This window comes from Coptis chinensis, chromosome 9 (genome assembly GCF_015680905.1).
Source record: "Coptis chinensis isolate HL-2020 chromosome 9, ASM1568090v1, whole genome shotgun sequence".
Classification (NCBI taxonomy): Eukaryota; Viridiplantae; Streptophyta; class Magnoliopsida; order Ranunculales; family Ranunculaceae; genus Coptis; species Coptis chinensis.
Genome location: NC_141464.1, coordinates 16,467,047 through 16,481,272, shown reverse-complemented (window position 1 = coordinate 16,481,272; position 14,226 = coordinate 16,467,047). Strand labels below are relative to the sequence as shown.

The 14,226-nt window shown below is 35.3% G+C and overlaps 2 protein-coding genes across 2 annotated transcripts; both read left to right on the top strand.

Annotated features, from left to right (window-relative positions):
* Positions 1–344: 344 nt before the first annotated feature.
* Positions 345–3,097, top strand: LOC147475031 (protein FAR1-RELATED SEQUENCE 5-like). Its single transcript, XM_086583254.1, has 2 exons — positions 345–2,740; positions 2,819–3,097. The coding sequence occupies exons 1-2, from the start codon at positions 442–444 to the stop codon at positions 2,836–2,838; spliced, it is 2,319 nt and encodes a 772-aa protein (XP_086439380.1). The 5' UTR covers positions 345–441; the 3' UTR covers positions 2,839–3,097.
* A 9,026-nt stretch (positions 3,098–12,123) lies between these two features.
* LOC147475030 (uncharacterized) lies at positions 12,124–12,717 on the top strand. Its single transcript, XM_086585246.1, has one exon. The coding sequence runs from the start codon at positions 12,124–12,126 to the stop codon at positions 12,715–12,717; it is 594 nt and encodes a 197-aa protein (XP_086441372.1).
* The last annotated feature ends 1,509 nt before the right edge of the window (positions 12,718–14,226 follow it).

The window sequence follows — 14,226 nt, the reverse complement described above, 5'->3', positions numbered from 1 at the left end:
TTGCTCCACCATCTCTTACTCATTTTCTTCGTCGCCACCAAGTTTTCATTCTCCCAAAAGTTTGTGCTTTAGTTATAACTAAGAAATACCAAATCAGAAGTGAGTTTTTCTTAAAGCTTTTTGTATAACTAGACTAGATTAGTGGTGTTTGAAATTAGAATCCCTAAGGAACTTGTAGACCTGCAATCAAATTGGTTCTATGTTTCATACAAAAAAAAAACTATTTTGCTGGTTCACAATGCAACCACGTTTTCCCGCCTAAAAATTTGTTTTCACATTGATTTTTTTATTACGCTTTCAATTTAATTTTTCTAAATGCATCTCAAGCATGCTTAATTGAATTACATATTGCATTTATATTTCGTCGTCCGACATTTTTATTGCAGCTGAATTTTATTAATTTGATTTTTTTTTATACTCTTCATTATTGATTTGTTCAGAATGGACGAGGAAGTGGAGGTCGCAAACTTCTCTCCCGGTGAAGAAGTGGAGGAAATGATTTTGTATAATGATGGAGTAGTTCCCAACAATGAATTTCCTTCTTTATCCGTTGAAACTCCAAATGAAGTGTTAGAGAAATTAGATGTACCAAAAGTGGGGATGAGTTATCAAAGTCTAGAGGAAGCAAAATCATATTATTTGGAGTATGGTAAACAAAATGGTTTCTCAACTCGTGTTCGTAGTACCCAAAAAAGATCCAGAGACCGTAATGATGATGAGGTGACAGTTTGTGATATGGTTTGTGCCCGAGAAGGAAAGCGTGACAAGGTAGAAGACAACTCGGAGAGTAAAGTGAAAAGAAGAAGCACGTCAACAATTAGATGTGAATGCAAAGCACGAATGAGAGTAGTCAAGCAAGATAATAAGTCATGGATGGTGAAATATTTTGATGATACCCACAGCCACAAGATGGTCACTCCTAACAAGAGGGTGAAATTGAGAACAGTGAAAATTATGCCTAAAGCGGCTAAGATTTTGGTAGAGAGGTTTGATGATCTAAACTTACCCATAGGAAGAATTCCTGCACTTCTTGGTGGAGAGGCGATGGGGTATGGTGGCAGAGATTGTTACAATCACTTGAACTCCAAATGGAAGAAGTACAAAATACCGAAGGAAAATGATGCAAGCGCAGCTTATGCGTATTTTCAGAAAAAGAAAGTAGAAGACCCCCAATTTTTTTATGCCATAGAGTGTGATACCACGGGTAGAGGGGTGAATTTTTTTTGGGTGGATGGGCGATCACGTGCTCAATACCAACATTTTGGAGATGTTGTTTGTTTCGATACCACCTACATGAAAAATCAATATGAGATGCCTTTTGGGCCCTTCACTGGAATTAATCACCATCTTCAATCTATTCAATTTGGTTGTGCTTTGCTTTTTGATGAGACAGAAGAAAGTTTTTTGTGGTTGTTCAAGACGTGGCTTGGGGCTATGGGTGGGCGCCACCCGATTTCTATAATTACGGATCAAGATAGAGCTATGACAGCAGCTGTTGCCAAGGTATTTCCTAATACACGACATCGGTTTTGTCTTTGGCACATCACAAGCAAATTTCCCGAGTATTTGGGACATGCATATGCGAAGAGCACCACGTTTGAAGATGAAATGCAGCGGTGTCTTCGAAGGACTTATAGTGTAAGTGAATTTGAAATGTTGTGGCAAGAGATGTTGCAGAAGAATGACTTGGTGGAAAATAAGTGGCTACAAACAATGTATGCAATTCGAGCAAAATGGGTTCCAGTATATCACTTAAACACTTTTTATGCAGGAATGAATACCACGGGGCGCAGCGAATCTATGAATTCTTTTTACAAAGAATATTTTACAGTAGACACTAATCTCCAGAAATTTGTTTACCAGAATGAGAGGTGTCTGCGAAGAATTGCACAAAGAGAAAGAGAAGAAGACTATGAAATTGAACATAAAGACCGCATTGTGGGCAGGCAGGAATATCTCCTAAAGAATGTAGCAAAGGTGTTCACAAGAAGTGTGTATATGAAGTTTAAAGAAGAATGGTCTAAAGCCCAAGACTACAAACTTCTAACAGAAAAACCCGATATCAACTTCAAGTCTTACACCATGACGTCAAGAAGGTATAAAGGCCAGAGAGTTTGGAACGTTAACTTTAATCGAGAAACTAAAATGGGCACATGTGAATGCAAGTTTTTTGAATTCATGGGAATTCCCTGCCAACATCTTTTGAAGTTGCTTATCCACTACGACGTTGATGAAATACCAGAACACTTTATTTTGAGAAGATGGATGAAAGGAGCAAACTGTTATAGAGTCTTCAATGGGAGCGCAATAGTGAGTAGTGCACAAGAATCAGAGGTGTTAAGACTTACACACGGTTTCTTTGTGGCCAATCAAGTAGTTTATGAAGTAGCGAGAGATAATGAAAAGTTTAAAATGTTCATTGATGCCATGACCGCACTGATTGAAAGTTATGCTATGCTCGATGCAACTAGAAAGGTGCAAGTGCCTTCACCAATTGAAGCTAATGAAGAACAAGAGCCTCCGATTGATGTCTCCCAACTATTGCTTTTAAACCCAAATATTTCACAAAGAAAAGGGAGGAAGAAAGATACATGTAGACATAAAAAGCCAATCGAGATATCTCAGGAGAAAAGTTTGAGGACATGTGGACAATGCAAGCAGAAAACAACCCATGACAAAAGGAATTGTCCACAGAATCCATATAAGAAAAACAAATGTTTAACTGAAGTTATAGAACAAAGTAAGAACCTTTCTTTCTTTCATTTTTTTTTAAAGTTCCTTTTGTCATCACTATTATTTAATATGTGCTTAATAGCAGGTAGTGGTGCTTTGAATTAAGATGGCGTCACTATGTCGGCAAGCTTTTGGAGCAGATTTCTTAGGAGTGACTTTGTGGCAGTAGATTTTTTGGTGGCAGATTTCTAGAAGAATGACATTGGTGTAGAATTTTTGATAGCAAGTTGTCTTAGGCATTTTGTATTAGGCAGTTTGCTTAGATATTATTTTGGGTACCAATTTGTAATTGAGGATTGCGACAATCGTTATTTCGAGAAGTCAATGTGGTCTCGTACATTTAATTTAATAGATGAATTCAACAGCTTTGTTTTGTTTAGTAATAGCTCTATTATTTTTTTCAGTATTGATAGGGAGTTCAATAGCACTGTTTTGTGTAAGGCATGTTGTTTAGGTTGACCTACCCATGTTCCGAATGAGCTCGAGAAGAACTTTCACCGTAAGGGAACATGAAGGATTTTGGAAAATAAGTAAGAAGGATTTCCAGGTTGTCTGGTTTACTGGGCTAACTATGAAAAGGAAGTCAGATAAGAGAGTTAAAGATCTGACTCGATTCATTCCTTTGTTCCTGGGATGTAGACCTTTTCGCCTGGGTCTGGCAATGCTAGAAAAGATGGCTTCGGTTCAGCAGTCTAGTCAAAGTACCAGTGATGGTGACCAGGCGCAGAAGGAAAACTCTTTGATCGGCCCCCTTTCAGGCTCTGTGTTGACCTCTGGTTAGGCAAGTCAGGTGGTTCCAGAATCGGAGTTGTAGTAGGAGCCCTACTTCCCTCTGGAGGATCTTTTCCTTTTTTGTTATATTAGCGGTGGAAAAGGTATGGGAAGCTAGGTTATAGTTACATCATTTTTCATTGAATTGTTTCTAGTCTTCATGACTCCCTTTGAAAAACTTACGCAAGTGCACTAAAAGTCCCAATGAAAATAACTGTCCCAGAATTCCTAGATGTTAGAAGAGCCTGCACAAGCCACCAGGTATATTAGTTAGATGAAAACCTGATTTTATGATTTGCTAACCAGGTAAGATGCCTAGAAATATGTACCCAAAAAAAAAAAAAAAATGGACGCAACTCTTCTTCTGCGAAATCCTAAACATGGACATATCAAAGTAGCATGAAGGTTAAAAATTGAACTTTTAGGAAATTATTTGCTTTGCATTGAAAGTTTTATGTTAGGAATTTTCCATTTCATTATCGAAGTTCCGGTTCCATATTGGGTTTTCAAACGTTCATGTTCTACAGTTAATATGAGAAAGCTAGGGAACCATTTCTCAAGATAATCCCTTAAGATCAAGCTTTCTAGAAGACCGAGATGTGGTGAGATCTCGTTCTTGAAGGACATGAGACTCTCCACCCCTCCATACACTACCAAAGTCATAACAGGTTTCCATAAGAAACCGAAGTTACTAGTTAAGGTTGGAAAGAAAAAATAAAATAAAAAACAGTTAAAGTAGAAGCTTGAAGAGAATGCCCAAAACTGAGAAAAGCATGTCACAGAGGAAGATTCTAGCTAAAATGTTAGTCCTCATAGCCTGCTATGTCCCGTTGCTAGTGCCTATCCTTGGAAAGAACTTGTCACAATAACTTGAAAGTATTATAGCTTGTATTGTACAAGTACTTACAAAATCTCACCTTGCTATATATGCATGCAGAAATATACACGGTGATAGGTAATAATAGGTTATTGTCCTATGAAGCGCACATTTAACTTAAAAATTGTCTATGGCTTATCAACTATCAATAGCTATGTCCTTACTGCAATAAAAAGGGTCTTGTCCCCTAGTTCAGAAAAAAAAAAAAAAAAAAATATCAGCAAGAAAGCATGCAATAAATCCCAATGGTGTCGTTAGTCTGAATTCAGTGAAAAATCTAAACGATAATAGCAATCTAGCTGCAACACATCAAGCTTTGATGTTTACTATTCCTTCTTTCTGGAACTTAGCAGGTAGTCTATGCAAAACACTCCCTAAAGAACTAATATACACATACCACCTTTAAACTCCCGAACCACTTTCCCAGTATACATGCTTTTCAAAAGGATAACCAAGAAACTTTAACAAATAAATCACTCTATCATTAAAGCCCGAAAAATTGAGTGAATTAAGTTCATCTTCCCAAGCTATGTTATGGAATCTTATTATATCCAGGTAGGAGGTATAGGGCAGCCTAAGGTATAAAAGGTAATCTTAGTTCTACATTAGTTTTAATTTCAGTTTTAATTCATTTTGAATCATTATTGTTATTGTTCAAATAGATTAATAGAGTTTAATACTTATTCAATAATGACTTGTTCTATTTGTTTAATCAAGTTTAGTTTAATTTATATTATGTTTTCCTTTTATTATTTTAGTTTAATTAATCCAATGATATTAGGCTAACCCCCCCATTAGAGGGAGTGATTATGAAACTGAATGAGGAATATATTGCTTAGTAGAATTATTTCATTGTATATGTGTTTCAATGAGTTTAGTTTATTGTATGACTTCCAAAATAAGCATATAATAAATTAAACTAGGGATTGTTGTAATTAAGTTGAGAGACTTAGTTGTAATAATCTTACATGCTAGTAATAATGACTATAGAGATGTAGGTTGTTGCTAGGGATGATAAAGATTGAGGCTTTAGGTTGAATCTTTGCGTGAAAACCTAAATATGATCTCTTTTCAATGAATAATTCGATTCTTGCATGAAACTAGTTATTAGGTGGATTGATTACTCTTCTCTATACTTTCTCTTCTATCAAAACCCTATTTCTATTACTTTAGTTAATTTAGATTTATTTGAATCTATAGTATAATCGTAGAATAGAAATTTCACATCACACATTACTCTCACAATTATTTCCTTGTGTTTGATTAATTGAATTCTATTTAGTCTTGATAGATTAAGAGTGGAATGATTCCGTACTCTATATATTGAATGAATATATATGTGAGAGTAGGAAATAAATAATTGATACCGTAAGAATAAGGTTAGAGTAATCTAATTGAGCTTTTACGGGTTATCAACGAGATTAGTATAACTGATAATAAATTACTCATTTGTGATCTTAGTTTTTTCTCTCATCCTTGCTTGAGGACAAGCAAGATGCTATTTGGGGGTGGTGATAAGCTCCCAAATGTGCATTTTATTACCCATATATTGCTACATTACAGTCCCTCTTACGCTTAATGAAAAGACAACTCATAGCTTTTATTGTCTTTTTCAGGTTAAGGAGTATTTCAGACCACTTATCATAAAAGTTGTGTCTTAGTACCAAAATGAGCCTTAATCACACGTATTATGAAGACCAGTAGCTGCTATGGAAAAGTGCTGAAAAAGTCAAAGTCAACCGGTCAAAGTCAACAGTCAAAGTCAGAGGTCAAAGCCATCAAATCAGATGACCAAAGATGGAGGCCCTTATCTCAAATTATGAGGACTTTCTCCCTAAACCTACCTTGGTCATGAAGAAACCAAAAAGCAAAAGCAAAAGCAAAAGCAAAAGTGTGTGAGGTGTCTAGTTTGTAATGGATAAGGGCAAATCTGTAAAAAAACAAAAGTAGGGGTATATAAGCAAAGAGCAAGGGAGAGAGAAACCATCCATTGTCTTAGGATCCAAACCATTTGGTTTGTTTAATTTCTTGTCTTGTTTTTCAATTCATGTTTTTACTTTCTTGTTGTTTTATTTTATTTCAGTCAATCTTATTTACTTGTTATTTGTTTTAATCTTCAATCTTGTTTGTTTGCTTTCATTTCAATGTTTTAATCAATCTTCCCCTTCATGTTTTCAATTCGCTTCCATACAACAATCAAAGCTTTCAAGTTTTTATTAGCTTAGAACCATTCTAATCCTACAAGAATCTACCTTTCTTCTTCACATCTCCCTCACTCAAACTCTAAACAATTTAGGGTGAACCTCAACTTCTAATCTAAACTCTTTTGAAGTATACAAACCACTACTAAAACTTCAACGTCATACGTCCTATATGATCATTCGGTTTATATACATATACGTCCTACAATATCATATGACATCTCATATCCTAGACTGTCTACAACGGTTCATTGTCGATATCAAGAAGATAACTGTTACAAGATCCAGCACATGCTTTGTACTCCTTTCTCTAGCACAATGGATCTTTAAATCATATGCAACCGTTACAAATATACTCATTAATGTATTCAAATACATTCCATATATGAGTTGGCATGTTATTGCCTTCCATTTATGACAACGGGATCTCAGGCAATATCTCACCAATAAAAGGATACCTAAAACTACCTTGGATTAATTCCACTCCCCCCAAAAAAATTGGATACTATACATAGACATCTTGTCCACTGAAGAAGAACATCCCTACCCTATTTTCAAAATCCACATTCTCATTCTTTAGTGTAATATTGATTACAAGTCTTAGAGACGAGAATGGGTATTTATACTTATAGTATCTCTACACAATACAAATCATTTGGTTAGTTTGGGAGTCTATTAATGGAGTCCCTTTAGAAGGTGCAGTATTTATATAGACCTTTCTTCCGAATTTTTGACAGAGGACTCTATGTATATTGGCATTTTAAAAAATGTGAAACCTATCATAATGCTTTTCAAATCAAATCTAAATCAATATTTCTAATCAATCCAACTAAAGAGACTCTAGTATTTTTTGTGACCATAAGAGTTTACCATGCAATCCACTAAGTGTGGTACCTCCATGCATTCACACAACTCAACCATCATAAAATATATACTAATAAAATAACATTGTTCACCCACAAGGCACTATTACATATAGAAACCACAAGAATGCTATGCGAAGGATACAATTTTGGTTCGCTTAGAAGTTCCAATCTTAATGTACATGATATGAAGAACAAAGTGTGTCAAATCACGTACCAAAATTCATTCATACAACATGATTAAAATGGATATATTTCATTTCTTCATGTAAATCATATACAACTGCATTTCCCTGCGTACTTAACTAAATAACATGTGAGGACGGTAAAAGATCTGCATCAAATCCCTTAGCTCCCATCAAATGAGTAGCTAGAAATTGTAATTCAAAGCTGACAATTATATTAGATTGGTGCATAGATTGCAAATGTATCCCCGACCCTTTCATTCCTCAATCCAACCTTACCTAATTAAGCTTACCTACAAAAAACAAAGTTAAAAATCAGAGATTCATACCACAAGAAACGAAATAAAATATTAGAATTACAAAAGCATCAACAAGTTAAGCAAACGGAAATAGTAATCAAATAACCAATAGATAAAGTAATTTCATTTTTCAAAAATCTTAACAAAGGATATAGTCTCGATAGAAACAACCAAATCTTTTACTGATCAAAGCTTCACGAACGTCCTTTTGACAATAAAAATGACAGACATCCCCTCCTTAAACACATTTATCCAACAGTTGATGTTAATAATAAAAAAGTTTTATTTTAGACGTCAATTGTGCACCTTTTCTTTCTGTATCATATGTCCAACTTAGTGAAAAGGCACCCACTCCAAAAGTAGAACCACCAGCCCTTTCCTCACCAGTTCATTATACACTTAAAATTTCAGAAATAACATAATTAAAGAATAAATGAAGTACTAGAGGCATCTAACGCAACTCGAAATTAAAGAATACAATCTAGTAGAAAAGAAACCAGAGTACTAGAGCTATTCATAGTTGGTTACTGATCATAAGACAAGGATCTTTTGCTGATTGAATGACAAAAAATAAATGGATTAATTAAATAACAACACTATATGCAAACAAAATGATTAAACAACACTGAAAACGGAATGGAGAATCTGTTGATATACCTTCTCACTCATTCATAAGTCTCACAATGATTAGTGTAAACTTGAGGACTACGCCTTCAAGTTTATGTCTCCACAATGTAACAAGTGATGACAACATTAAAGCATTGAAACACCAAGCACTTATAGCAACACTATGTGTTAAATATTGGTAATACCTTACCCTGTACGAAAAACAAGTATTTTCCATTGTTAGCATGGACTTCCATGACCGCCATAAGAAGAGGTAGGTTCCTTTCACATGCAAACAGGGTCGCTATGTACAATAATTGTCCTCCTCAAGTATACGAATCTACAAGTACGCCTTTGTTTTTTTGGTAACAATCTACAAAAACGCCTTTACCTATAACACCTAAAACAAAGAATATCAATTTATCCTCTTGATTAGCAAGAAAACTAACATTTTATTTGAGTCACAAACTAGTAGCACCATATGCTGAAAACTAACTCATAGTCCAGGAAATTGATCAAAAAGGTTCTCTCACCAATGAGTCTATTGACATCATAAAAAAATTCAATAGCATTAGTAGCTCTTAAACTCAACCTTCCACATAATTTAACGTCACATGTACATTAACTTATAGTAGTCAGGTGTCACCATAGCTACGAACATATAGTAAACATACTACTCGTGGAGTAACTTATTTTCCAGAAAAATGTTCCAAATGTAGAAAATATTGCATTTTATAATTCTATTGGTTTAATACAAAATCTTATCAGTAAGTTATTAACAGTTAGACTCCAGAGTCCCAAAATTTGATACGAGCAATTTTATAGTTTATACGGAATGCCAATCACCATTCAGAGAAAGCTGAAAAAGATATGAGCATGAGCACAAGTTATCTAGGAGCACAACCTTATTAAGAAGAGAGACTTGAGGATTCAAATGCATACCAGATTTTTGTTACACACAAAAGATCCCTTAAACACATACCAATAAAACATGTAGCTGCGTATGGTTCTAATAGCCAAAGAAGACACTTTAATTTTCGGTTTTCTTCATGGGATTTTTGCATAAAATTTTCAGCCAATATATAAGAGGTAATAGATGGTTTCTAACACAACATTTGTAAGAATAATTATTGCTAGTACACAACATACCAGAAAATTGTAAGTGTGGTTATAAACTTATTCAAAGTGGTAACATCACTTCATTAAAGTAGTTAACCAGTTACAACAATCAAGACTAGGTGTTAATGAATATAGCCAACCATAACTAGGATAACAATATGGAAGGAGGCTGGGATATGATGTGGCAGTGTGCTAGCATGCAACAAACAAAATTACTCCACTAATCCTCTCTAGAAGTTACAACATCTATCCTTTATCTGACAAAACTATGAAAAACACCGATGGCTATGCACATCCACCACATTGAACTTTACCTAGAGGAATTGAGCAATAAATGAGTCAACAATAGACAATATAAAGGGGTATCGGATTCCAAAGCTAAGGTTGTTACTGGAGGTGTTCTTGTATTAACAAAATAGCAATTACAAAAAAAAAGGGCAATGGTTTCCAACTTAATACCCCACCGCAATGTACAGGGCAATCAAAAGCCAAACTATACTAGAATTTCCATGAACAGGCTATTTAATTTATTAAGCTTAGTTACACCCACAGTAGGTCCAACCCACGTATTTTGGGATCTAGTAACATTTCTGTGTTGTTTAACCCAGTCTGCCTCAAGTTTACACTAATGCTAGAAACACTTCAAGAGTAAGCCATGACTAAAGGTGTTCTCTGCATCAGACTTAAAGGTTTACAACATCTTAAGCATATGCACATCAAGGGGAATTGTCCAACAGACTCACTCATCTAGTAAGCCTCTGATATAACCAAATTGGTCAATGAAAACCCCAGCTGAGCATTTATCAAACATCTACTGCCCACAAAATAGAACCCCGACATGTTGAAATATTTTCAATCAACTACACAGAATCACACAACTTGACAGAGATATAAGCCTTTTAGAAATGCATTAACTCAACAAGTCAACATAAATAGAACAAAGAAATATATCAGAGCCAAAAAAAATAACAAACAAGTAACTGAAAATAGAACAAAGAAATAAACAAAAATTGATGACACTATTGTGCACTTCATAATTCAACTCGTCTCAGCATTTCCACTTGCATAAATAATCCTTATTATAGTGACAATAATAAACAAGAAAAAAATATATAACTACATATGAGAAGAAATATTGATAATCTTTTTTTTTTTTTGCTCGGTATATTGAATAATCTTTCACCAAACAAGACAACAAACACCAACCCCAGTTTTATCAAGGACATAAGATACACATAAGTACCACACACAATAAACGAAATGAGGAGCAATATAAATCTGCCCAAAAATTATTCCTGCGTGAGCAAGTTTTTTCCCTTTTTTGTTGTTTCTTTTGAACGTTAAAAAATATAGATATACATGTCCGGAAATAGTGTCCTTTGACTGTAGACCATGCAAACAAAGGAGTCGAGGAAGTTTAATTAAAATGCAAATGTACGCCTAAGTAAGCAAGCTTTGTATGAGCAAGAATGATAAAATCTCCTAAAATCTTTACTATGAACAGAATACCTAAAGGCCTGGCCTTACCTTTTCTAAGAAAAGAATCAGGCTGTACCAAATGATCAATCAAGATAGTGCAATAACTAAAACCATGAACAAGGAATTGAAAAGTAGTCTATAAATCACCTGGAATGTATTATCCTTGACAAATTAAAAACCAAATGATCTCTCCTTCAACCAATTAGCTAGCGAGTAGTTGAGAACCATTTCCATCTGGTATTCAGTAGACACTTTTCAGTGTGAAAGATATGTAGGTCAGTAGGTATCAACTTGATCAGGCACCACTTGTTCAAGTATCGTGAGGTTGATAAATTATGTAATAATTCAAACATAACACTATTTTTTTTTATAACCAATGGTAAACCTCAATTGAAACTATGGATTAAATCAATAGCTGCTAACAAGACCTGTTTCTAATTTCCTACCCGACTACCATTATTAACAAACTACAACAACAATGCAGTAGTATGAACCAAATTGAATCCGAAGTACACTTAACAAGAAAATTACCTTATAAGCTGGGAGAACATATGCTACCCATTTGATGAAAGTGGTCTTGGAATTAGAGGATTGGAAACAACAAATCATCCAGCAAATTTAAGACATATCTGGAACATCATAAGAGGTAAGAATACACTGTGGGTTAAATGGGTGGAAACAAACTTAATGAAAGGAAGGAATTTTTGGAGTCTAAAAATCCCAAATGATTGCTCATGGAGTTGGAGGAATATATTGAAAGACAGAGTGGAAGTGAAGAGTATTGATGTTCATCTTATTGGGAATGGAGAGGATACAAGTTTATGGGATGATCCTTGGCATCCTACAGGGATTCTTCGAGAGAAATTTCCATCAGTGTTCAAGTATGACTCAGTGTACAACAAAGAAGCAAGAGTGGCCAGAATTATAGAGGATGGACAATGGCAAATACCTAATCAATTTTGAATTCATTGTGCGGAATTGATTCAAGGAATGGAAAATGATGTGAAGATGCATTCTGGAAAGGATGAAGTGGTTTGGTCGGTAACACTAGGAGGGGAGTACCAGCCGAAGGAAACCTACCACAGCATGAGGCAAGCAAAACAGAAGACAAATTGGCATGGCATGGTCTGGTTTGCGAATAGAATACCAAGATTCTCGTTCATAGCTTGGTTAGTGTTGAGTGATGGACAGAAAACTTTACAGAGATTAAAGGAGTGGAATGTGGTCACCATCGATACTTGTGTGTTATGTAACAGTGGAGTTGAAACGAAAGAGAATTTATTCTTTCATTGTACATATAGTCAAGAAATATGGAGAGGGTTACTAAAGAAAGGAGGTTACAGGAGAACAAGGAAACAGACGTGGCAGCAAGAAATAGAGTGGATTCAAGCTAAATCTTCAGGAAAGGGAGGGTTTCATGATGCACTGAGGTTATTGTTTACAGGGTTCTTCTACTGGACATGGAAAGAGAGGAACTCGAGATGTTTCGATCATAAGTATGCAGATGCAGAGCAAGTAAAAGAACTGATAGTGAAGGATGTGAAAACAAAGATGAGTGCAATTACAGTCAAGATGGAAGAATGAGTAGATAAAGAGAGGTTTCAGCAGCTGTGGAATAAAAGCCCACAATCAGAGGCCGAAAAGCAAATCAAGTGCAAATGGGAAAAAGCAGCGCAAGGAAACCATTCATTGAACACGGATGGAAGTGTACAAGGAGAGTGAGGGCAATGGGCAACAGTGATTCGTGATAATATGGGAGAAGTAAAGGCAGCAGCGCATGGAGTCTCGCAGTACAACACAATAGCTTTGGTCGAGCTAGAAGGACTTGAGCAAGAGATTAGGCTTGCACTAAAGCACAACATAAAAAGAATAGAAGCCCAAACAGATTCTCAAAATGTAGTAGGCTTTATCAGAAACAAGAAATACCCATGACGAGCAAAGAGATTGTATGGAAGAATACAAGACATGAAGGCGGACCTTATTTTTTTCTCTTTAAAGTTTATTTTTAGAGAAGTAAATAAGTTAGCAGATGCACTAGCGGCAAAGTGCCCTAATGTAAGTTATATAGAAATTGTATCTAGTTCCTTTGCAGAGGATATTAAAAAGATTGCATATGAAACTGCACAAGGGAGAGAGTATATGAGAATGTAAAGAACAATCTATTATTTTTTTAATAAGAGGGGTAGGGGACCTCGTTAACAACCTCGCTTACCAACCGAAAAAAAAACAAGAAAATTACGCACAACTGTCCACTTTTAACATGGTGGGGAAGGCTTTATCGAACTTGAAGCAATACAAACACACTGACTAATGAAGTCATGGAGACATCACTGTCTACTTTGTGAATGGTTTTTAACATGTGTCTTTTCCCATTGAGTAAATTGACTAAAGTATATGGCGAATTTGCAAATGAAGACACCCATTACCAATCACCGTAAAAAAACCTTCATATGGAGCAAACATGGGCATGGACAGTAGAGCATGGTTGAGTGATTTTTATGATTTCCAATCCAAACATTAGTCGTCTTTATTGATTTCATATTTAATCCATAACCAACACTTGTTCAAGCCAAAACTAAATAAAGAATGGGGTAATGAAACAAAAAACACCGAACGTGGGTTGTAAACGAGAAAGCGAAGTCAAATATGAGATGAGAAATTAGAGAAGACAAATGAAGTGAGAGAGAGAAGGAGAGAAAATAGGGAAGAAGGCCGTAGAGAAAATGGACTAGAGCGAAAGAGATGTGAGATGTGTTGTTACGTTATTACCCTTTACTGTTCCTTTTACTAAAACTTTCTCACCCGGTCACCAAAATGCACCCATACATCCTAGATTTAACCTAATTAATATTTTTTATAAATAAATATTCCAAAACAATCAAATAGGGTACTCGCTATGGGCACAACCCATTTTGTGTTGGGAGACCCTAAAAAAATTACAAATTTGCCATTATCCTAAAAATCATGTTTTGTGTTGGGCAGACCCCAAAACTACATCAAAGTAACCTATTGCAACTTTCTCTTGCCCTTCACCATACACCCACTAAACTCTAACTAGTGATAATGAAACTTGCGATAATATGTTTTTTGTAA

Bases quoted from the DNA above. Each gene is read 5' to 3' on its own strand.
- LOC147475031 (XM_086583254.1), top strand. From the start codon at position 442: ATGGACGAGGAAGTGGAGGTCGCAAACTTCTCTCCCGGTGAAGAAGTG. The intron at 2,741-2,818 runs GTAAGAACCTTT...GCTTAATAGCAG, and splicing joins AACTGAAGTTATAGAACAAA to GTAGTGGTGCTTTGAATTAA.
- LOC147475030 (XM_086585246.1), top strand. From the start codon at position 12,124: ATGGAAAATGATGTGAAGATGCATTCTGGAAAGGATGAAGTGGTTTGG.